The 22,482-nt window shown below is 41.2% G+C and overlaps 1 protein-coding gene across 4 annotated transcripts in view; it reads left to right on the top strand.

Moving 5' to 3' along the window:
• SYTL3 (synaptotagmin like 3) overlaps positions 1–22,482 on the top strand; it is a 50,377-nt gene that overhangs the window by 6,765 nt on the left and 21,130 nt on the right. For 2 of the 4 annotated variants that reach the window (XM_048488007.1, XM_048487999.1), the window contains exons 2-9: positions 4,467–4,840; positions 6,054–6,269; positions 8,993–9,057; positions 11,712–11,763; positions 15,594–15,660; positions 18,535–18,607; positions 21,535–21,662; positions 22,119–22,253. In XM_048488007.1, the coding sequence (XP_048343964.1) occupies positions 4,731–4,840; positions 6,054–6,269; positions 8,993–9,057; positions 11,712–11,763; positions 15,594–15,660; positions 18,535–18,607; positions 21,535–21,662; positions 22,119–22,253 (846 nt within the window). In that variant the 5' untranslated portion in view covers positions 4,467–4,730. Of the gene's footprint in view, positions 1–3,834; positions 3,893–4,466; positions 4,841–6,053; positions 6,270–8,992; positions 9,058–11,711; positions 11,764–15,593; positions 15,661–18,534; positions 18,608–21,534; positions 21,663–22,118; positions 22,254–22,482 lie in introns of those variants that run through there. The other 2 variants (XM_048487991.1, XM_048488015.1) reach the window with 2 other exon arrangements.

Below are 22,482 nucleotides of genomic sequence, written 5' to 3'. Positions count from 1 at the left end.
ACATCATGTAAATGAATGCCTCAGTGTGCCCTTCTGTCCTTTCAGTAAAGCCATGAAGGAGAACACATCACTATGGTGTTCCTTACTGGTTCAGAAAATACTCTTGTAGTCTGGAATGGTGTTCTGTGAGCCTCTTCAAGTGGAATGTCTCAGTCAAAATAGACATTGAGATACGCAGCTTGGTAGTTGCTCTTCTTTGACAGAGAAACACAGCCAGTGCATTTTGAAACATACCATTCTATTTTATGTGAAGGATTGAAATTCAGGTGCAGTCGCACTGTTAATGTTGCAGAACCCACCCCCAACTCCCAGAAACGAATCTTTTGGTATCTTCAAGAATAATAGGTTTATTGATGTACTAGGAGCAGGGGTCTGCAACCTGCGGCTCTCCAGATGTTCATGGACTACAAATCCCATCAGCTGGCAGGGGCTGATGGGATTTGTAGTCCATGAACATCTGGAGAGCCGCAGGTTGCAGACCCCTGACTAGGAGTAAAGCCTGTTGTACAAACAAATACAACAGACTCTAGAAAACTGTTGGTGGGTTAACAGCACCCACTGAGGGGGCCAACCCTTCCTGCCTTTCTTTTACCCTTGACCCCACATAACCAGCTCCCTCCTCATCCTCCTCTTCCCAGATGCCAGAATAGCTGCACACTAAGACAAGAGACTCAAAGCAGACACAGTGGGGGAGTGAGTCCTTGCAGGGAGTCACTCCCTCCCTTGCCATTTAAGCCTGAGTGTGAGCTGTGTTTGGTTTGGGTGTAACAAATGGTTTCACTGGGAAGCTCCACACACTTGGTCCTGGCCTTGGCTTTTCTGAACTCTGGTTCTCAGCCTACCTGCCTGTCTGAACTCCCGGACTGCTTTGACCTCTGGATAGGCAAGAGCTATCTCTGCTTTTAAAAGAAATGTTGCACAGTTGTTCCTAAAATGGGGTGAATTATTGCTTCATTCAAGGTAACAAACGTGAAAATATGTTTGCCTTAGCCTCTTGCCTGCCTCAATCTTGGACTGTCTGACCATGCCTTGGCCTGCTGCCTGCCTTGACCCCTGGACTGTACAAACCACGTTTTTGCCTACCTCCTGCCTTGAACTTGGACTGTCTAACGATGCCTTTGTCTGCCGCCTACTGTACCCTGCCCAGGGACTTCGATGATGGACGGGAAATAAATGTACAGTAAATCAATCAATAAATAAATACTGTCCCCCCGAATGACAGTGTAGCTGACACATGCCAGCAACACATGAGTTCTCACAGAGAGCTCACAGCCACCATCTGTCTGAAAATCCCTGTGGCAACTATGTGTTTGGGTGTCTAGGTCTTGCTTCAATGGCTTATTTATTTTTTTATGCTCCACTTTTTTTTGCAGCTCAGGACTTAAAAACAATCAAAAGGTTTGTGTAGCGAATTCTTATTTCATAATGAATTTCAAAAATTACCTAGAAAACAAGAGTCCTCAATGAACCACCATTTATACAATTTCCATATTTTTAAAACTTTTCAGCCTTCCGTGAAAAAGGTTAAATCCCAGTCACCCTGACCCCAACTTTAGTTGGGAAGGGTGGGATACAAATTTAATAAAATAAAATGCTCTCAATAAAGGCATTTTTAAATAAGGCAGCCTTTCATGCTGGTATTGAGAGCTTTCTAGCTGATGGTTGCATGGATTTGCCAACTTCTGGTGGCTGGAGAACTCCTTGGATTCATAACTGATCCCAAGGTGAAAGAGAAATCACAGTGACATGCCTCTGAAGATGCCCGCCGTAGATGTGGCCAAAACGTTAGGAGCAAAAACTACCAGCCTACAACCACACAGCCCAGAAAACCCCAACAGTGATAATACCCCCTAGAGAAAATGATGGTTTTGAAAGATGGACCCTACTGCATTATATGCTATAGTATAGAAATTCCTCCCTCTGTTTTTTCAGGTGTTTCCCAATCTAATTCTGGCAACCCTATGTTGGAACCCATTCTACTTGAAGTTCCTCCTCCTGCTTGCCCACTGTACTGAGGAAGGTGGCAAGTTCTAGGGTTGCCAACTCCAGCTTAGGAAATTCCCAGAGATCTTGGTATGAAGCCTTGGGGAGGGGAGAGTTTGGGGAGAGGAAGGAGCTCAGCCGAGTATAATACCATAGAGTCTGCCCACTAACATAGCTATTTCCTCTAGGGGAAATGATGTCTGTTGTCTGGATTTCAGTTGTAATTCTGGAAAATCTTCAAGTTCCGCCTGAAAGTTGGCAACCCAAAGAGTATATGATGACTGATTGCAGACAATAAATATGTAGCCACAAGTTATACCCACAGTAATCCAGTCTAAAGGTTACAGAAGCTTGGATGTATGTAACCAGGTAAACTAAGTCTAGAAGGGAGGATTTCTTATAGACAAGATCAAGATTAAAGAAAATCCTTGTAGCAACTGATCAAACCTGAAAGGTTGGATCCAGGACCACTCTGAAATTCTTCACTAGCTGATACAATGCAATTGCAGTGCAGTACCACGATCAATCTTGAGGTCTTATACACCTCGTTTTCAGCAGTTTTGTGAATGCTAGGATAAATAGCATATACCGCCTTTCGGGGGAGGGTGGTATATGAATTCTAAATTCAATTACCAAATAAAATAATGGCTTAATTCAATAACGTTGACTATTTTTATATCAGAAAGCAAAATGTATGCTATCCATTTACTTTATTAGGTTTATATCCTGTCCTTTCCCATACAGAGGCAATCTCAGACAGCTTACTATATAAAATACAAGTACATAAATACACATCTGTTTATAAAAATAAACCCCCGATGGTTTAAAATTACCCCATGGTGCCATTATAGTTAACATCTTACAGCTACCTAGGTTGAACAGCCTAGGAGGGGAGACCCAACCAAAGATAAAGAAGGTAGAAAAAAGAAAGGGAATAAAGAAAAGATGAGAAAGGTAAAAACGTGGAGAGGCCAGCAATCATGTAACCTTTGCTGCATCAACCATGGGCCTCAAACATCTTACAAGCCCTGCAGAACTGAACTAAGGCCTGCAGGGCCCATGGCTCTGCAGACAGAGCTTTCCACCAAGCTGGGGACAGAGCCAAAAAAGCTCTGACTCTGGCTGAGGGCAGCTGAAGGCTTTTAGGACTAGGGACCACCAGCAGATGACTTCCATTTAACAGAGTGCCCTCCAGGGGTTATAGCGAGAAAGATAGTCCCACAGATGATCCCAAACCATTTAGGGCTTTAAAGGTTAGCACCAAAACTCCCCCCCGCCCCCAAACCCTCTGCAAAAGATTTCATTTGATCTTTAATATAAGCAATCAAGGCACATATCTTTCTATATTACTTTAAGAAGCGTGGGTGAGTGCTTTACATTGTTTTTTATTAGAGTGCACTGGAAATCACTATCTCCCCACAGATTGTGCCTTTTGACGAAGGGTTGCCTCTGGAGCTCAGAGCACCAGGTAAAGAATGATTATCTTTAAAACCATTGCAGTCTACTGTTATCCCCTTTTATGGCCAGTTTCTTCAAAATGTATTCATGATTGTGGTTTGCTTTTATTTAACTTCCTGTTAGTTTTTAGAGTGTTTACATGTACACCAGGTTTTCTAATTTGCATTTGTCAGTAGCTAACCCAGAAACTGGTATTAGTGTACAATGACCAAAATAAAATGACATCCTCTTGACTGCGGTAGGATGTGTGTTGTCAGTGATAACAGCTGTTTTGTGCAGAACCTTTTTATCTAGCCTCAACAGAAACAAACTAGGCTTGATTCAGATGACATACGCATTAGCTGTAAAGGCCTACGAATAATTGATTGCTTTAAAACATACTCTCTGAGCCACACCAGTTTTTACACATTTCACTTGACGGGACAAGAAGAGCATCAACAAGCAAGGAGAGGTAGTCATATCCCAGTTCAATTATCTTTTTGTTTTAAGTTGTTCACGTACACTGACTTCCGTCACAACTTTTGTTAATTTAGTTGTTTTCTTTTTTTCATTAATTCAGGACGCAGTTTATGTAGATTCTCCTTTTGTTGCTTCAGAGTAAGAATGCATTATGATAGGCTATTTAGGGTCTGTCATAATGAGAGTGTCTAAACTATGATTATTCACATTTTGCAATTCAGCTCCTATCTGATACCTTTATGAATGAGTCTTGGCACTTTTTCAGAAAATATTGAGAGCTAGCAGTATAGTGCTGTGGAAGGGCATGGGAAGAGACAAGGTTGGGGACAAGGTTTATCTGTCAGTCCTGCAAAGTACAATGTATCTACTTAAAATCAAATCCTAATGAAAAATTCCTCACGAGATATTTGAGATGAGATTTCTTCCCTCCCCACTTCTTACTGTTACCTATCAATTTGAAATACATCACTTTCTTCTTGACAGAACCCTCTGTCTGGAACCAGGCCTGTGCTTGGTAAGGAGCTTCTTACAGCAAATTAAGAGTTTGTGTTCCTCTTTGTTTACAGGAGATTGGATATTACAGCGACTCAGCTCAAGTATGCTCATCAGGCACTGAGGCTGGGGAAATGATGGTTGGCAGATGTAGAAACTCTTTTCATCCTTCTGCAAAAATATGAAACAATTCAAAAGTTCCACTAATGAAAGAAAGACACTGGCCACTAAAAAGACTCTCACATTTCTTCTTTCCTGAATCTTGTCACTAAACGTTAGCAGCATTACTATTTTGAGATGTTGTAGAATTATCTGAAATTGATAAAATTGGAAGGAAAATGTCCCAAGAACTAAACCTCAACTTCCTGAAGGGATTGGAGCAAGAGATTATTTTGGATGTCTTGTATCGTGATCAAATATTGAGGAAGTTGGATGATGAAAGAATACGGTATGTTACCATTCTAGAATATGATGTGTCATTGTTTTTTGTTTTTTCTCCCTTTTGGCTGTTCCTTGCACAATATTTGCTTCTTTCAGCTTCTTCACTGGATTAGTCTAGTTATGAAATCGCATCTTAAATAGTTAGCTGCAATGCATTTAGTGATGACCATTCATACAGGAAAGATTGCTGCAAACCTTACTAAACACATAAAAATTATATCAAACTTCCTTATCTATTTCACAATGTATTGGATTTATTTTCTTCTGGTTTCCGCAACTTCAGTTGTGCTAGTCTTCTTCAAAAATAATTGGAAACCAATTGTGATTGTTCAGTGGAGCTCCCTAGTAATTTTTCCCCCCAAAAGACTTTGTTATTTATGGGCCAAATTAATTGAAATCACATGGAACTCCCAGAGTTGTTTTGTGATGTTAAAAGCACCCCTCACTGGACTGGGATCACAGCATAAGGAGAATGAGTTTAACTTTTTCTTGATTTGTATAATCCAGAGCTCCTCATGAGAGTGATCATATAGTTATATGGGAATTTATATGTTTTCCATCATGGGGCAAATAATAGCTTGAGGGAAGTGATTTAAAGTGGAAAAACTATGTGGGAGAAAAGGTTACACTTCCTCTCTTGCCATGGTCACAGTCCCAATGATATGGAAGGAGCCCTGACTGCTTTTAACATTTCAAACAAACAAACAAACAAACAAACAAACAAACAAACAAACAAACAAACGGAAGTGCCATCTCATCTAATTTGGCCATAGGACAGGAGCAAAGAAGCAAATCTTCTCTCACATCCCCCGAGGTCAGCTAGTACTCTAGCATCATATCATAGTGTGTAGATACAGAGATTTTTACAGTTGGTTTCAAATTGTGTTATATATTATGTATTTACTGTTCTTGCTTTTTAGATTGTCTATTGTAATTTTACTTTGTTGTAAGCCACCCTGACCCTTCCTTGTCAAGGGAGTGTTGGGTTATTAATCTGAAAGATAAATAAATAAATATACTGTGGGGAAAATGAATTATGGATTGATCCCCATCTGCACTTGGTCTAGATTGCCTGTGTCAAGTAAAGTGAATTATGTCCTAAAACAGTTTCTTGCAACTTCCCAGATAGTGATTGCAGTGCTGATAACTGTCCAGAAGCATTGATATTGCAGTTGCTTCTCTGTGAATACATGTACATATTTCTATTTTTTTGAGAGCAGAAAGCTAAAAATGCAGCTGCAGCAACTTCGGTGGAAAGAATCAAGAAGCTCGAGCCATGAGTACCCAAAAAAGTCCTGTGCCCGCTGTCAGAAAGCTCTTGGAATGCTGATAAATAGAGGTGCTGTGTGTAATGGGTGCAGCCATCAAGTGTGCTCTGGATGTCGCATCATTCTGAATCCCTACATATGGAAATGCACTGTCTGCTACGCTCATGAGTGAGAAATTCTACATTGGTTGTTCAACAATATTTGCATAGTTGGTTATATGTTGGTTGCACCACACATATTGTCTGCCAGAATTTTGTCTTAGGCATCAGACTCTCGGGAATTGCCGAGTAATCAGCTGCTAGAAAAGAAGATCAAGGGAAGGTTTATGTATGAGGAGTGGAAAATAGCATAGGTCCAAAAAAATAATGCAGAGAGGCATTATCAGAATCTTGGGAGAAGAGAAAGGAAGAGAGTCTAGAATCTCTGTCCATGATGCTGCTGAAATGCCTGAAATGGGTCTTTCCCCAATCATAAGTTACTGTGTTTATGGCAGGTATGAGCTGATTTTCAGAGTGAAAAACTGCTCTCTATTCATCCATAAAATCTTCTGCAGAGCTGATTATTAGCATGTGACACTGCCTGTTAAAAAGACTTCAGTAAATATAGATAAGTTAAAACGTATGATCAAATCAGTGGGTCATTGAGCTCAGAACTTGAACTACCAGAATTGGTCAGTCAGATGTTTTAGGGGGGCTTGCATGGAACTCATAATTTCTCTTTTATTATTCCCCTCTAGCTGGTAGCAGGAAAATACCTAGAGAAAATGGCACCCGAGGCAAGCACTGAAATTGCACTCCAGTCTCAATGCCACCAGTCTCAGGGGGAGGGGGGCTTTTATCTAGCCACTTTGGGAGCATGCCCTGTTAGGGTCTTCCTGCAACTTTGCTTGGTGGGGGAACTATGGGAGCTGTTGGCTGGAGCCTCCCGGGCCTCTCTGGACAGCATAGCTCTTAGGTGTTGAGTAGGTAGGGGCAGTAGCACCCCCTCAAGGCAGAGTGCACTTAGTGCCACCAACTGCATCCTGCTCGCAGCAGTGCCACTGCTGGGGCACCCCCAGTAGCTGGACACCTAAAGGACCAGTGACGAGGGCAGCACTGCTTGCCTCAGCCTGGCCTGCAAGGGGAGGGGCAGATGGCCAAAATGCACCCCCATGTGACCCATGGGAATGGTGCCTGGGGAAAATGCCTCCTCTCCCACCCTCATGGTATGCCTCTGGCTGGTAGTCAAAGGTACAGCATGGAAGCTACTTGCCTCTGTGCAATCCTTCACAACTGAAAGTACATGGGAGGTCTAATCATATGAGGCTTTCTTATTTAATCACTGCTGAGAAGGAAAGCTAACTCCTTGTCAGTTGGGATGCAACAGCAATCTCATCCCTTTCTCAGTCCTTAACCTGCTTCTGGTCTGTAGTCTTTACAGATGACAATCAATTTCCCCTAGTCGATATGGAAAACCACAGAGTCTCTCTAGTATAAAAGACAGGGTACAACATGTACTCTCTGCAAGCCCTCTAGGCCTTCTAGACTCTATGGTATATTATAGAATCTACCCTCTGATGTTGCCATTTCCTCCTGAGAAAATTTTATCTATAGTTCGGAAATCAGGTGTAATTCTAGGAGCATCCCATGCCACACTTTGGAGCTTTGAATCCTACATCTACATATCCTGATGGCAAACAGTGAATAATTAAAAGTTGATGGAGGAAAGTGCCATCAAGTCTCAGCTGATTTATGGGAATCCCATAGAGTTTTCAAGGCAAGATGCTAACAGAGATGGTTTGCTATTGCTTTCCACTGTGGACTTTTTGGAGGTCTCCCATCCAAAAATATACCAGGGCCAGCCCTGCTTAGCTTCTGTGGTTTGACAAAGTTAACTTCTGTAATCTCATTATTTATCTGGATTGTTCATATTGTGTTATCTAGCTCTTTTACACTTATACATGTTTTTCAACACAGGTCTGTACTGCATACCCCATTGTTTAGTCCATTGAAAGTGGATTGCTATTCTTTGAATTAATTGCTACTCTTTGAATCAATTAATTAAATTTAGACATGTGAAATGTTCAGGGGAAATTTTTTACATAGATTAAAAAAACCATTGGCCCATGCAGACATAACATAGCAAGCTCCCATGCACCCCTCTTCTTTTCTGCCTGCTTTTCTCCCCTTCTGGTGTTTTGTGTGTCTGTGAAACACAAACAGATGCTGATTCTTTCATTTGAAATATACACTGGAAGCTTTTGGTAACAAACTGATAGAATTCAGGTGCAAGGAACTCCAATTCTGTTTTGAATCTGAAGTAAGTGCACCTTTAAAAAAAGTTGACCATAGTGTGACACCCCCCTCCCCTTTCCCCCTCCTTTTCCTTACATTCTGGGTTCTCCGCTTCTCTGTTTTATTTTCCAGGGTGGATCTATGAAGTTCTGTTTTTACGATTGGACGCCAATGTAACATTATTAATTGCTGTTTTAATGGGGTTTTATTGTGACTATTGTTTTATTGTGTTGTTCACCGCCCAGAGCCCTTCGGGGGAGGGGCAGTATATAAAACCAATTATAAATAAACAAATAAATAAATAATATCTGCACTGTGATCAAAGCTGACCATAATCTTTCCTCCTCCTTTTGCCCGCACAACAACCCTGTGAGGTAGGTTAAGAGTGAAGAGAGTGACTAAGTTCCAGATGAGATTCATGGCTGAACAGTCTGTTCCAAACCACTAAACCACATTGGCTCTTTAACCCTGTTTACAATCCTGGTTCAATGGTCGCAGAGGTTCCTTTGCTTCTAGAATCTTTGAGAATGATTTTTTTGAATGTTCACATATGATTATTAAAATAACTCTTGTAAAAGTGTGTATAGAAAGTTCAAATGTTTATTGTTTGTTTTGCAGAGATATTAAAGCAAAAGCAGGCGAATGGTTCTTTGAGGAGCGAGCAAAGAAATTTCCAGCTGAAGGTAGTTATTAAAATAGCTACAATAACTATTTGCTGCTAAATAAAATATAAGATAAATTGATAATCTGTTAATTCTGCACTTCACATCAGTCTCATTTAGCAAGAAATAAGATTAATCTGAAATAATGGATCCTCAGGTATGTGAACATATATGTCTATAAGACTGCAAAATGCTGTTTGCTTTGGCTACAGACCTGAAGATCTTAAATTATATTAAAAGTCAAGTTGTTTAGCTATGTAGAATGTATTTCATCTTAATCATAACTGTTTAATATGGATAACTGTTTATGTTGGATCCTTGTTGATACCCATTTGCTATTGACAGCAATGCATACCTCTTGCATCATTCCTCTCCTTACATTGGAGAAATATGTGCTCATCAGCCTGTTCAGTGTATGCAGCATGCACAAGGAATTTGAATTTGATAAACATGGAGACTTGGTTACTTGAAGAAGTAATTCCACTCACAAAAGACATTCTGTGAGTGGGAGGACCTGGCTGGATCCATAAGATTTATAGTATTGTGCATGATTAGCCATACGATTAACCATAAAGAAAAAACAATATGAGTTTCCTGAACTGGGGAAGCTGATAATGAAGGAGGGTGTACAATATGTTTGTGCAGATGGAACAACTCAACCTTTCTGGAGCACTATGGCCCCTTCCACACATGCAGAATAATGTACTTTCAATCCACTTCCAATGTACTTTGCAGCTGGATTTTACTTTCTGAAATAGCAAAAACCACTTTCAAACAATTCATGGATTGAAAGTGCATTATTCTGCATGTGCGGAAGGGGCCTAACAAACGTAGCTGAAAACTAAACCAAAGGAACCAACTCTGCATTCAGGGCATCTGGCTGCATTCCAGCTGGGTACATTCCATCCCTTGGTCTCCTTCCAACCCAAAGGTCTCTTTTATCAGAAAACAGAAAGTTTGAGAAGATACATTCTTGAATATTTTTACAGGTAAAAATAGAGAGATTCTTTTAACACCCTAATTCTTATAACAGAGACCACTTTCTAAGTACCCTTTTAAAATTGCTGAAGGCTCTATTCTATTCCGTCTGCTGCATGCTGGATTTTATCTGCTGGGCAATAGCCTGCCCTCCACTGATTTGAAAGCTAAGAACTTGTTTGTACTTTTGGTTTAAAATATTTCTGAAAAACATAACTGTGTACTTCAAAATGTATATCAGCAGTGCACTGTGTAAATGACAGGCTAAACACTGCATGACACCCATGTTATTACAGGAACTAAATTTTAAAGAGTGATAACTTGAACAGTTCACAAAATAGATTTTTTTAAACAAAGTATCTCTGTAAATCTGTGAAGAATTTCAAACTGGTCCAAGTTAAAAACTGCGATCCTGGATATATGAGCTGCTTAAATCCTGTTGGTTAATGAAATCACAACAGCCTCGCTATGCACAGGATTGTAGTCAAATGCATTTGCTTTCCTAGTTTATTACTCTTTTGGAGGAAGAACTAATAGGCTGGAAAAAAGCAGGGAACCAACATTGTAATGATTACTGAGTTATTTTTTCCCCTTCACAATAATTGTCATTTGGGCAACATGAACATTCTGACATGCTGTAACAGCAGGGAAGTGCAGAAATTGGAGCTGTCAAGTCAGTTCAAATGTAACTGATAAGTCATCATTTACCATTTAATCAATTACATTTAAAGTGTTAATGTTTCTGAAACCTCAGCCTAGATGCCATTTTATAAGGATCTGTGTGATAATTCACAGTTTAATGAAGGAAAGATACTTTTTCTTCTCATGAGCCAAATTTTCTTTCTCAATGCACCAGAAACAAATACTTTCTCCTGCACCTCCTAAAAAGTGTACTTTAATTCTCAACTCCAACCGTTAGGGGCCTATTTTAATCTGTTAGAATTTATCCTATAAATGACCATTTAAATTGTTCAAAGTTATTTATCATGATTTTTCTTATAACAACACTATAAAGTAGAGGACAGTATTATCCCCACGTGATAGGGTGGAGAGCAGTGATTTAAGTCTACCAAGACCAGGTAATTGATTATTGTGAAAAATAATCATTATATATTTAACTGATTATAGCAATGTAAGAGTTTCTGTATTTTCTTAGTCAATAATTAATCTAAGGCACAATTATTATCTTTGTAAGTAGCTGTGATAGCAGAATGAGATTTCTACTGTTAATAATTGATGCTTGGTGCTTTTGCTCTGCACTGTTCATTCATTTCATGTGATTGGTCACTTGGCTCTGTTGAATTGCAAGTATCGCTTAGCTGATTGCAGTAACAAAGTTTAGTAAGCAGAAAGATAATCTTTATTCATATTTTTATTTGGATTTTGAAGTTTTCCTAATATGTTATAAATGTTCAGAAAAACAGTAGCTTTGATTATACTGTTTTCATTCAGTTGTACTGATAAGTGATTTTCTGACTCCAATTAAATTTTCTACCATCTATGATTGAACATTGAATGAAAATCTGAAAGAGCACTTTAAAAAAATCACATTTCTTTTAAATTGCTCACAAAATCTTTTAAGAATCCCTAAGGGTGGGCAACCTGAAAAAAGTTTAAACACTGCAACAGACAGAACTGTTTGAGTGCAGTTTTATTGGTGCCAAATGACCTTGGTGGATTTTCTTTTTGTTTCATAGATAGGCACGAAACTGCTGGCACAAAGCTCCTGAAATCTTATCAAAAACTAAGGTAAGATTAAGGAGGACATGGTGTCCTAGAGAAGCCAATGTTGTACAGGACATATATTAAACAATACAGAATAAACTGTCACATGAAATTTTCAGCAGGTGTCAGTGTTTTTACAGGTTTGCCATAAGAAGGCAGAATTGTATTCTGATGGTTTTAATTAAATTTTTGAATAATTTAGGAAATAAATAGGTGATAACTGAAAAAAAAGGACTGCTGCCAGAAGGGCTACCTTGTGTTAAGTCTCTTGCTACCCTTGCCAACCAACGATGCAGAGATGATTTGGGGAGGTACGCAGTGTAATGAGATCAGGACATGGGGCAAATTATGCTAAACAGGAAGTGGTGGGAATCTTCCTATGTTGCTGCTGTCAAAAATATTTATAGTGACAATTCCTCCCTTTAGTTGGAACACATGCATATGATTTATTTCCATCAGTTTCCTATTTACGCTAGCAACCCAAGTAATGGCTATTTATAGGAGCCCTGCTGAAGTATTTCATGAAGGATGGTTGGAAAGACTGAGATCAGATGTGGCAATTCACAATTCAAGCGTTGCAGTCTGCAAAAAGGCAAAGATTCTTGGGTGAATGCTTGGATTATGCAGTGCAGCAAATCTGTACACCAGAATGTCTTGGTCTAGTCCTACCTACTTTCTGAATTGAAATGCCTTATTTAAAAGGCTCTGCTTTCAGTTGGAATTATTTCCCTGTACTTTTTTAAAGTGTTAAATAAATCATTGTTTTTCATGCTGACAGCTTTTTTTACACAGAAAAAGTTAAACATAACTACTGAGACTGACGGGAAAGTGATAAAAAGCGAAAGTACTGTGGACTAATAAGCCCCAACTGTTGAAGATTACTTTTCAGCAAAATACTAAATCATGTATTTAATTCAGGCCGGTAATAGACATCAAGAGATTTGCCATATTTTTTCTTTATTTTACTGTAAATAGGCACATTTGGTGCATTTCCTTTCCCAGTACTAAATTTAAATGCTATGCATAAAAAATGTTATACATTCTTTACATGTTCTTTACACTCAATGATCAGTAACGGTAATTATATTTCACACCTATGAAAATATTTTACAAAGGGATTCTGATCGCAATTTTAAACTTTTTGATTAAAACAACTGTTGCCTCTTTACCATTCACTGTCCTCTCTGCTCTGATGTCTTAATTATAAGCATAATAGGGGTTAAAAATGGAACAAAGATGTTGACTCCCAAAGATGTTTGTGCTGAACAAGATGAAACACTGACCACAGATCTTACAGCAGGTCCCCCGCCCCTTGTAAAATGTTGCTCTGTGGGGGAGGGCAGAAAAGAAATCAGTTCCCCCTGCATCATTTCCCTATATTAATAACTCTCCAAAAAGAAGGAAGGCAGCATGGCATAGCCCAATCACATCAGATCTCAGAAGCTAAGCTGGAGCGGTATTTGGAAGGGCAATCACAAAGGAAGACTCTGAAGAGAAAGACACTGGCAAGCTGCTTTTGCTTCTCACCTGCCTTGAAGGCCCCTTCCTGGGGTCATCATGAGTTTGTTGTGATTTGATAGTGCATACATACATAATAACTTTCCCCATGCTGCAATTTGCCCCATGAGAGAAAACCCACAGGTGTCTGCACCCCCACCCTGCCCAGCAAGTTACAAGTCTGTGGAGAGGATATTGGCATTGGGAAAACAGTGTGGGGAAAAGACTTCCCCTAAATCCAAGCCCCAATCTGACTGAGGTTTTTTTTTTAAACAATCACTATCACTACACACCTGTACCATTTCTTCTGCATCTGTCTCTTTTGACCCCTGTTGCTCCCTTGTTTGTATTTAATTATACTTTGTATGCTAAATGCTATTACAATGGTTCACTTATGCAAGTAATGAAATCAGCTGGAAATGATCCTTTTAAAGGAAAAAACAAACCTGTAGCCAAATGTAAGGTGAAGGTGCATCATGTATACGCAGTTACTTATAATGGTATTATGGGAGGGTCACCTGACATGCGAGCAGGCTGGACATCCAGAAACGAAGTTAAATGTGCGGACTCCCAGTAAGACTGTTTCTAGTCTAGGCGCATTAGCAATATTAGCATTGAGCAACAATGTTCAATGCCCCCTCTTCCCAGGGTGGGTGGACCACAACCAGATGATGGACCCCCTCCCCCTTCTTCCCATGGTTTGACAACACCAGCACTGCCAGCTCCAAATCAGCATGATAATAGCTTCCCCTTTGAAGAGATAATCCCTCTTTAGTTAGGTTTGTGGTTGCCACTCCTGAGGAAACTCAAATTCTGCTGTTTATGATATAATGGATCCTTTTTGCATGTTGTAATGTAATGTGCTCAACTGTTTAATTAAGAATTTTGACTTATCTCAGTAGGCTAACAAAAGTAGTTTGTTAGGGATCTTAAAGACTTGGAGAAGGCCATTCTGAGTTGAGCTGTATAAGTTATGGAATTCTTTCTGAAGGAACTTGCTACCTACTTGCTCCATGCCTTTAGACATTAGAGCATGGGTCAGCAACCTTTTACACTCAAAGAGCCATTTGGACCCATTTTCCACAGAAAAGAAAACTCATGGAGCCACAAATACTTTTTGACATTTAAAATGAAGATAACACTGAGTATTTTGTTTTTTTACCTTTACGCTTTGTATAAAGGGCAACACCCCTCTTTCCTCAACTTCTCCCTTCTCGTCAGGGTCCGCTTCAAACCCTCTGATTGTGACCTTTTCCCAGTCTGTTTCCTCCTTTCCCCCTTGTTCTGTCTCTAATATTTCTACACAGCTTTCTGTTCCCTTTTCAGCTCCCCCCCCACCGTTCTCTACTACATTCGACCTCCTTCCCTGCTTTTCCTCCCCTCTCTGGGGCTTTTCCACAGCAATCTCCCTCCCTCCCTCCCCCCCTCTCTCTTCTCCTCTCTCCTAGGTTCCTCCATTCTCCTGGGGCAGGATTTAAGGCGGGGTGGGGTGGTCAAACAAGGCTCTGAGGAGAAGGAAGAAGCTGGGGAAGGTGGAGGGTGGAAAGGAGAACGGAGGAACCTAGGAGAGAGGAGAAGATAGAGAGAGAGAGACAAGAGAGAGAGGGAGATTGCTGTGGAAAAGCCCCAGAGAGGGGAGGAAAAGCAGGGAAGGAGGTTGAATGTAGTAGAGAATGGGGGGGGGGAGCTGAAAAGGGAACAGAAAGCACCCTCCACCTTCCCCAGCTTCTTCCGTGACTCGCTCTGCGGCCTGCCCCTGCAGCGCTCAGCCTGTTGCCCCAGAGGCTGGGGCCAGGCACGTCGCCGCTGGGGCTCGGGGCTGCGTGGCCAGTCTGGGGCCTCCCACCGCCGCAGGGCGCACAGCTGGGCCGGCGTCTGCCACTGCCCCATCAGGTCCAGGGAGGGTCCTCTGGGCACCCCTGGACACCCACGCTCCCGCATGAACGGGGAGCGTGCAGCCAGCTACCCGGCCTGAGCTGGGCGCTGCTTTTTTCTCCCCTCCCCTCAGGGGAGGGGGATTCTACATACTCCCCAGGAAGGGGCAGCCATGCCGGGAGCCGCACCACAAGCGGGAAAGAGCCGTTTGCGGCTCGTGAGCCGCAGGTTCCCGACCCTTGCATTAGAGGAAGATTTTCGCTTCCTTTAGTCAGTTATTTGCTCTCTAGAGCCTTATAAGGTTTCCATGGTATTGTAACATTTTATGCTGCATATTGTCATATTTGTTGTAAGCCATTTGGGGCAATCATCTGTGGCTGATGACTTTTCAATTGCAATGGTAAATAAAGTGGGAGGAAAGAATGATGATGCAGAAACCTATTTAAATCTGTTCTAATTGTGTTCTTTCTCCCCTTACATAGTAACATTTCTGTGGTTCCTCCAACTCCACCTCCATTTTCTGAATCTACAAGTGGAGTTAATACAGTGGTAAAGTATACTTCTGTCTTTCCATTGAATGCGCTAATTTAGGCAGACTCCTTTTAGTGTTACTCAACTGCTATTTCCCATGTGCACAGTCTCTTTCCAATTTTTATCTTTTTGTCCATGTTTTACTGGATGACATTGTGACATGGTGTGTACGTCAGTTTCTGAGATGTACAAGATGTGATAATGGCAAATCTGTGTGTTTAAGGCCAAGATCTGTAACAGACAAATGGTGGTGGGGAGGGGGGGAAATCTCCCCTCCATTGAGCTTACCACCCTTTAGTTTGCCTCCCAACTTCATTTATCCCTCAGCTTGATATAGGAAGTGACTTCAGATGGGAAATCTTGAGGAAGAAGGCATACACAGAGGATCCCAAATAAAATAATATCAAGTCTCTGTAATGGAGTAAGAGATCCACTAAGGGAGATTCCGCACTCACTAACTCAACCTAGGCTCCACCTAGGTACTCCCCACATCCGGCGAGTTCCACGCGGGTCCGTTCCTGCTCTGCTCTGCCTTGCCGTTAAATTTCCGACTCCACCAGGGAGGTACAGTTTTTTCAGCAAACCCAGGTCAAAGCTGGTAAAGTGGGGAATCTCTGTCACCTTGATTCGCCCGTTCAGCCAATCACAGATGAATGTCTTGGGCATGTGCGGAACGGGACACTTGCACTGGCAAAAAGTGTGCCTCCCCCCCGCTTCTGTATAGAAGCGATGGCCATGCACATAAATGGAGGGCAGATTACATGCTGCTCATAGCAATGCAGCAGCCTATCAGGAACGAGGAGCAAATGACGCGTCGAGGTGACCTCAGCTGTTGTGCGGAGTAATGGAGGAATTGACCTAGGTCGGCAATTTCAGCCCGACGGGATGAACCTAGGTTGAGTTAGTGAGTGGGGAATCGCTCTCATAGTGTAGAAGGATACCAATGTCTAATGCTTTTAAAAAACTCAACATCCGTTGATAGGTTTCATGTATATATAGATGAACAGGATGTTGATAAAATCCTTGGCTGATGGTCAATGGAAGGTGGGAGTGTTGACCCGGGGAAAGAACAATACTTTCGACACATATGTCTTCTTCAGCCACTTTAGACACAATCGTTCTATCACAATAATAATGGTAGAAAATATGAACAAAGAAATAATTCCACAACATAGACACAGTAATTATAATAAGCTGAGAGAGAGAGAGAGAGAGAGAGAGAGAGAGTATACTTACAAATGTTAAATATACAAATATATTTGTATTTTTAGAAACCAGAATAATCTGGCTCACACATACAAAAAATTATCTAGCTCCAAGGCAAGACATCACCTACATGCATACAATCATGTTAGAAAGTCACTTACTGAAAGTCAGTTACATGTTTGAAAGTCAGTTACTGAAGAATCACAAGGTCAATGCAAAGTAACCAAGCCTATACACTTAGAATGTTTATAGCTGTGACAGGGTGTAAGGCCAAATGCAGCATAGTGCTGAGTAAAATTTAAACAGACAGGGTGTAATCTTGAGAAAAATAAGAAAGGGAATGTTTCACAAATACCATCTCAAATCTAAATTTTGATTCAAGCCCCAATCAGTATGAACAGTTTTGAGTCTGAATATCCATTTAGCCTATTCTCTAAGGAGGGTCTGTTGTACATTTGTAAAAGGATGTTTGGACTGATGCTTATATAAAACCAAGAATCTTAGATCTCTAGCTGTATGATTTTTCTGTAAATAATGTTGTACAATTGGTTCCTCAATTTTTTTTCAGTCTGATATTTGAAGAGTGCTCCAAAATTCTTTGTTTAATGGGTCTAAGTGTGCAACCTACATAAAGGGCTGGACAGGTACAAGAAATCAGATAGACATACTCCTTAGTTTTACAATTAGTAAAGCGATTGAAAGTATATCTAAACTTAATAAATGGGTGAATAAACTCTTTGGCAGGAATAGCTAAATCACATGCCCTGCATTTGCCACATGTGAAATGACCTCTCACCACAGGAGATTGTCTCTCAAAGAGCTCAATGTCCTTGGACTAGTCACAGTTCTTCGGAACTCTCTCAGCCTTACCTACCTCACAAGGTGTCTGTTATGGGGGGAGGGAGGGAGGGAGAGAAGCTTGTGAGTCTCCTTACAGGAGAGAAAGGTCGGGTATAAATCCAAACTCTTCTTCTTCTAGCAGATTCAAGTTAAGCATTTTCTGAATATTTGATATGCTGAGCCCAAAAAGTTTGCCATCACTAGATTAGGGCACAGTTTTTTAAAAAGTACTTTCTCCTCACTTTAAAACTTGGTATAGTAAAAGGAGCAGTAACAAATTAGCAGAGCAACAACACTTTTAAAAAACGTATTTGATGAAGGGAGGAAGTCAAAGGGAGGAAGTCCATCTGTTAATATTTTAGATGTGTGTAAATACTTTCTGAGGTGGAAAGGCTGGGGAAGATTGACTGTTATTAAAAAGTTGATGTTAAGGAGCAGCATAATGGCTTAATGGCAACTGTGGATAAAATTACTTATTTTGTGCATATGTCAGCCCTGAACAGTGGAATTTAGCAAGCTTAAAATGGATAGGCAGTTATATTTCTGTTTACATTCATTTTAGATATGTATGTATGTATGTATGTATGTATGTTGTTGTTACAGACTCCCACTTCTTTGGTACATGCCAAAGGTCTGGACTGCACAGTCTTGTCCTTCTGCAAACATTTATAATACCATCCCTGCCAGGACATTTGCCCAGATTTGCTTGGCTGTAGAAATGATATCTCTGTTTGCAAGTCCTGCACACATACTTCCTTTGCAATTTCTAAGGGCATATGATACCAGAAGCCTTGATTACCCAGCTCCTTATTTTATCTCTTTGCCTGTTTTGTTTCTTTATCACAGGAACATGACCAGAAGAAAAGTTTCCATAGATCTGTAGAAAACCTATTTCTGTCTTTTACCACACATATGAAAAGTAAGTGTTTGTAAGGACTTTCACTGTTCTAAAACCAGATCTAGATGGCCCAGACTAGCCCAATCTTGGAAGTGAAGAAGGATTGGCCTTGGTTAGTGTTTGAATGGAAAACTACCAAGGAAGTCCAGGGTCACTATCAGAGACAGCCAATGATAAACCACCTCTGTTCATCTTCTGCTTTGAAAATCTGATAGGGTTGCCATAAGTCAGTCATGACTTTATGGCACTTTTCACCACCAAATCAAGGCTGTTCTAAGGCCAATCCTAAGTAAGTCCACTTGGGGTTCACAGTATGCTTATAGACATGCATCCCGCTTTCCCCATTTAACATGTTCAACAAAACTGGTTGGAAACCCAGTTCCTCTATGCATCTCTCTGGGAAGAACCACCTGAGGGCCAGGCTAGATATGATGGCATGTATAGGTCTGATGTCTGCACCACTTTTAAAAGGCTTAAAAATGACATAAGGCCAAACTAGATGTGAAGATGCCAACTGGGCCAACCCACGAGATTTACAGAGATTTAAAAATTCTGTAAAGACCACATCAGGATCAGGGCAGGCCCACAGTGCATGAGCTGAAGTGTTCTTGTCCCTGCCTCCCTGTACCTTTTCAAGTGCTTAAACAGAAGTGGTGACTCTTTGTGCAGCTTGAAAAGGCACATGGTGTTTGTGTGTGTGTGTGTAGATATAACTGCCTCAGCCATCTGCACTGTGGGCCTGATCCTGATCCTTGTGACATTTTAAAATCTCATGAGTTGGACCCATGGGCACCATGATGTCTAGTTTGGCTCAACAATTGTCAAGGTCTAGACCTTTTGCTAAATAACAGTACTTAATTGGATTTGATTGGTGTATTTTTTCTGGGTTTGAGTGTGTCCTTCACCTTTTCATTGACCCCAGCAAGCACTCCAATGTATGTTGCAAACATGTATGTCCTATAATGTGTATATCAGCACATACAGGCCAATCCAAAGAGTGGGTGGTAGAATGGTGGCTTGGAATGATGCCATGGTGCTGCATCCAAAGAGGAAGTAGGAGAAACTTCTTTCTCTCTTGGGAAAGCCCATAGAAGTTTTGGCCAGCAGGCCCTGTTCCACACCAAGCCTCTACCAGGAGTTGCTACCTTTTCCTGGAAAGGGCTTGCTTTCTCTCTCTCTCTGAGTAATCTGCTGTCACCACCTGACCATTTGAGGAACTTCCTGCTGGGGAAGGTCAGGGCTCCCCAACTTTCTTTCCAACTCTGAGGCCTAGCCTCGGTTTCCCCTCTCCTGGGTTCCACAGGGCTGATTGGAGCCCCCGGAGGAGCAGCCAACTGCCAGTCTTCCTTCTGGTGCCCTCCTATTCTGATAGCGCATCCACAATGGCGGAGGCCCAGGTGGTACAGAGAACTGTTCCCCACATCTAAGGTTCAAAAGTATTTATTAACAATGGAATGGTTACAAGTATGTTTTAGCACTGCACCAGATTGAGCAAGGATTCCCAAAACAAATGAGATATAATCACAATTCCTCTGTCTCTTTCTCTATACATAGCCTTGCAGTTGTTACAATAAGGTAGGCTCTTAAGCTTAGAAGGTTACAATCCTCACAGAGTTCCCATTACCTGGAAGACTGGGTCTAGGTGAGCACATGGTCCCAAAATGGCTGCTGTCTCCAGAGCCCAGGCAAGAGCTCTGCTTCCTTCAGCAAAAAGTGACCTCCCCTCCCTGCTCCCAGGAGTTTTATCAGTTTCCCAGTGCCACCCTTCTCTCAAGGTCATTCTGGGTTAAGGTATCTTTTCCCCTAGGTCAGGTAGCTCTTCCTGATGTCCCTCTAGCACTTTTAAGTCCTCCAAATCTATGATACCTGCTCGGAGAAGGGGAGGGAAAACTGGGGGGAAACCTGGGGGGGGGGGGAAGGAGCCATTTCCTCACAGAAGTATATGATTTATGCCACACTTTTTGTGGCATAAGTCTGTGCTGGTGAAAGGGGGCATTCCTGGACTGCCCCCCTCCCTAATGACTGGACTGCCCCCCTCCCAGGCAGGGCCTGTAAGACTGAGTTGTTCCGCCAGGCCTTTGGAGTGTCCAGTTGCTGAAATGTGCGCCCCCCCTCATATTTTATCACCTTATGCTGCCCTCTTAGAGGGAGTCCGGCCACTCCCTCTTCTTAGGGAGGCCTTTAAATAAATTGGGTTTTGGGACGCCGATATTTTGTATTGACCGCTGTTTTTAATGGATTTTATTGGTTTTTGTAATTGCACTGATTGTAATGATGTACACATGTGGATATTGTTGTGCACCGCCCAGAGCCCTTCGGGGATGGGGCGGTCTACAAATCCAAATAATAAATAAATAAAAATAAAAAAGTCTCCTGAAGCACAGAAGTGACAGCAGGGGAAAGGGGAAAGTTCCAGTGCTGTGGGAATTCTGTGCCTCCCCTGCACCAGCCTAATCACCCCTATGCCAGTTTCTGTGTCTCTTTGTGCGGCACTGGTGGCATTGTCACTTGTGTAAGGGTCGCACTTCATTCAGTGAGGCTTCAGCCCCCCTCCTTTAGATTGCAGCCTTAGTCAATTCTTTTGCTTTAAAATTAAACAGTTAGATAAATGTAAATGTTACTAGATGCATCTGAAGTATAATGATTACAATGTATTGAATGAAATACTTCACTGAAATTACAGTTGGAGTTCAGATCAGCAGAGTATAATGTATCAGGATGGATGATACCACTCCACTGAGCAAAGTTTGTAGAATTCCTTCAACTTAAGTGGCTCTTCCTTCAATGGAAATGCCTTGTAAATTGGAGGAAGGCTCTGTGGAGGATGGCTGGATTGGTTCTACCAGACAGAACACTTTTTTTCTTTTTCAGAATTATCAAAAACCCAGTATGAATTTAAAAATATTGCATATATGCGTTTGTTTTTTCCACTTTCTCTTATTTTCTAGATATCTCAAAGTCTCAGAATGATCTGGTAGTTGACAAATGTTTTCTGACGGCAGATTATGGGCAGGAGATGGAATTAAGGAAAGAGAAGAGGAGTCAGTCTGATACTGCCATTGAAATGGCAACCAGGGTATTTGCACATATTTTAAAGGGTCATTTAGCAAATAAATTTATTAAGTCAATTTATCATTGTATTCTGAGAGCAATACCTGTTCTGGAATCAGAAACCACAATAGATTTTGAGAATGGAAAAGAGTATTGAAAGTACTAATACTCACCTAAATGTGACATTTCTGTTTTTTGTTCAAAGAACATGATTTGTATATTTGGAAAATCTTTTATTTAGATTGTTTTCCTTCTGAGATTAAAGCAGAGTGTCACAGTGAACATTAGAAGTTCTGTATGTGTGGACTGGCTGGTTTCCTTTAATTGAAGGAGTACATGCAGGTCTGTGCTTTCCAGTACTGTGAGCAGAGTGATCTTTTTGAGTGGGAGAGTTTCATATATGAATGGAGTTCCTGCACTTTCAGAAAACTGTTGGATTGGATCTATTGCCTTAAGCAAACTAATTGAAATTAATTTACAGGTAAAACAGGCCCCGAGTCTTCAGCGACTTATAAGTGGAGTACAAGAGGACAGTGGAATTATTCCTGAAAAGGATTCCATTCAAACAGTCTTGTCGTGTAGTCCCCTGAGGGGCATATTTTCTGCAGGCATACGAGTAAGTGCTGACGTTTTCATCCTGTGTTACCTTCCCAGTGCATGGAAATAGGTTAATCTTCAATCATCTATTTCAGCAGATCTTCACTGGTGGGTCTGGTGCTACTTTTAGTCAAAGAATGGAAAATTCCCTCCACAAAAAAATATACTGAGTTCCACAAACCATGATAAGTCTGTAGAGAGCTTATGCTTATGATTGACCTGTCTACAGTTCCTGTCAGCAGAGCATG

The sequence above is a fragment of the Sphaerodactylus townsendi genome, linkage group LG01 (genome assembly GCF_021028975.2).
Source record: "Sphaerodactylus townsendi isolate TG3544 linkage group LG01, MPM_Stown_v2.3, whole genome shotgun sequence".
NCBI lineage: Eukaryota > Metazoa > Chordata > Lepidosauria > Squamata > Sphaerodactylidae > Sphaerodactylus > Sphaerodactylus townsendi.
The sequence above is the reverse complement of the archived record's forward strand: the minus strand, read 5'-3'. Positions and strand labels throughout refer to the sequence as shown.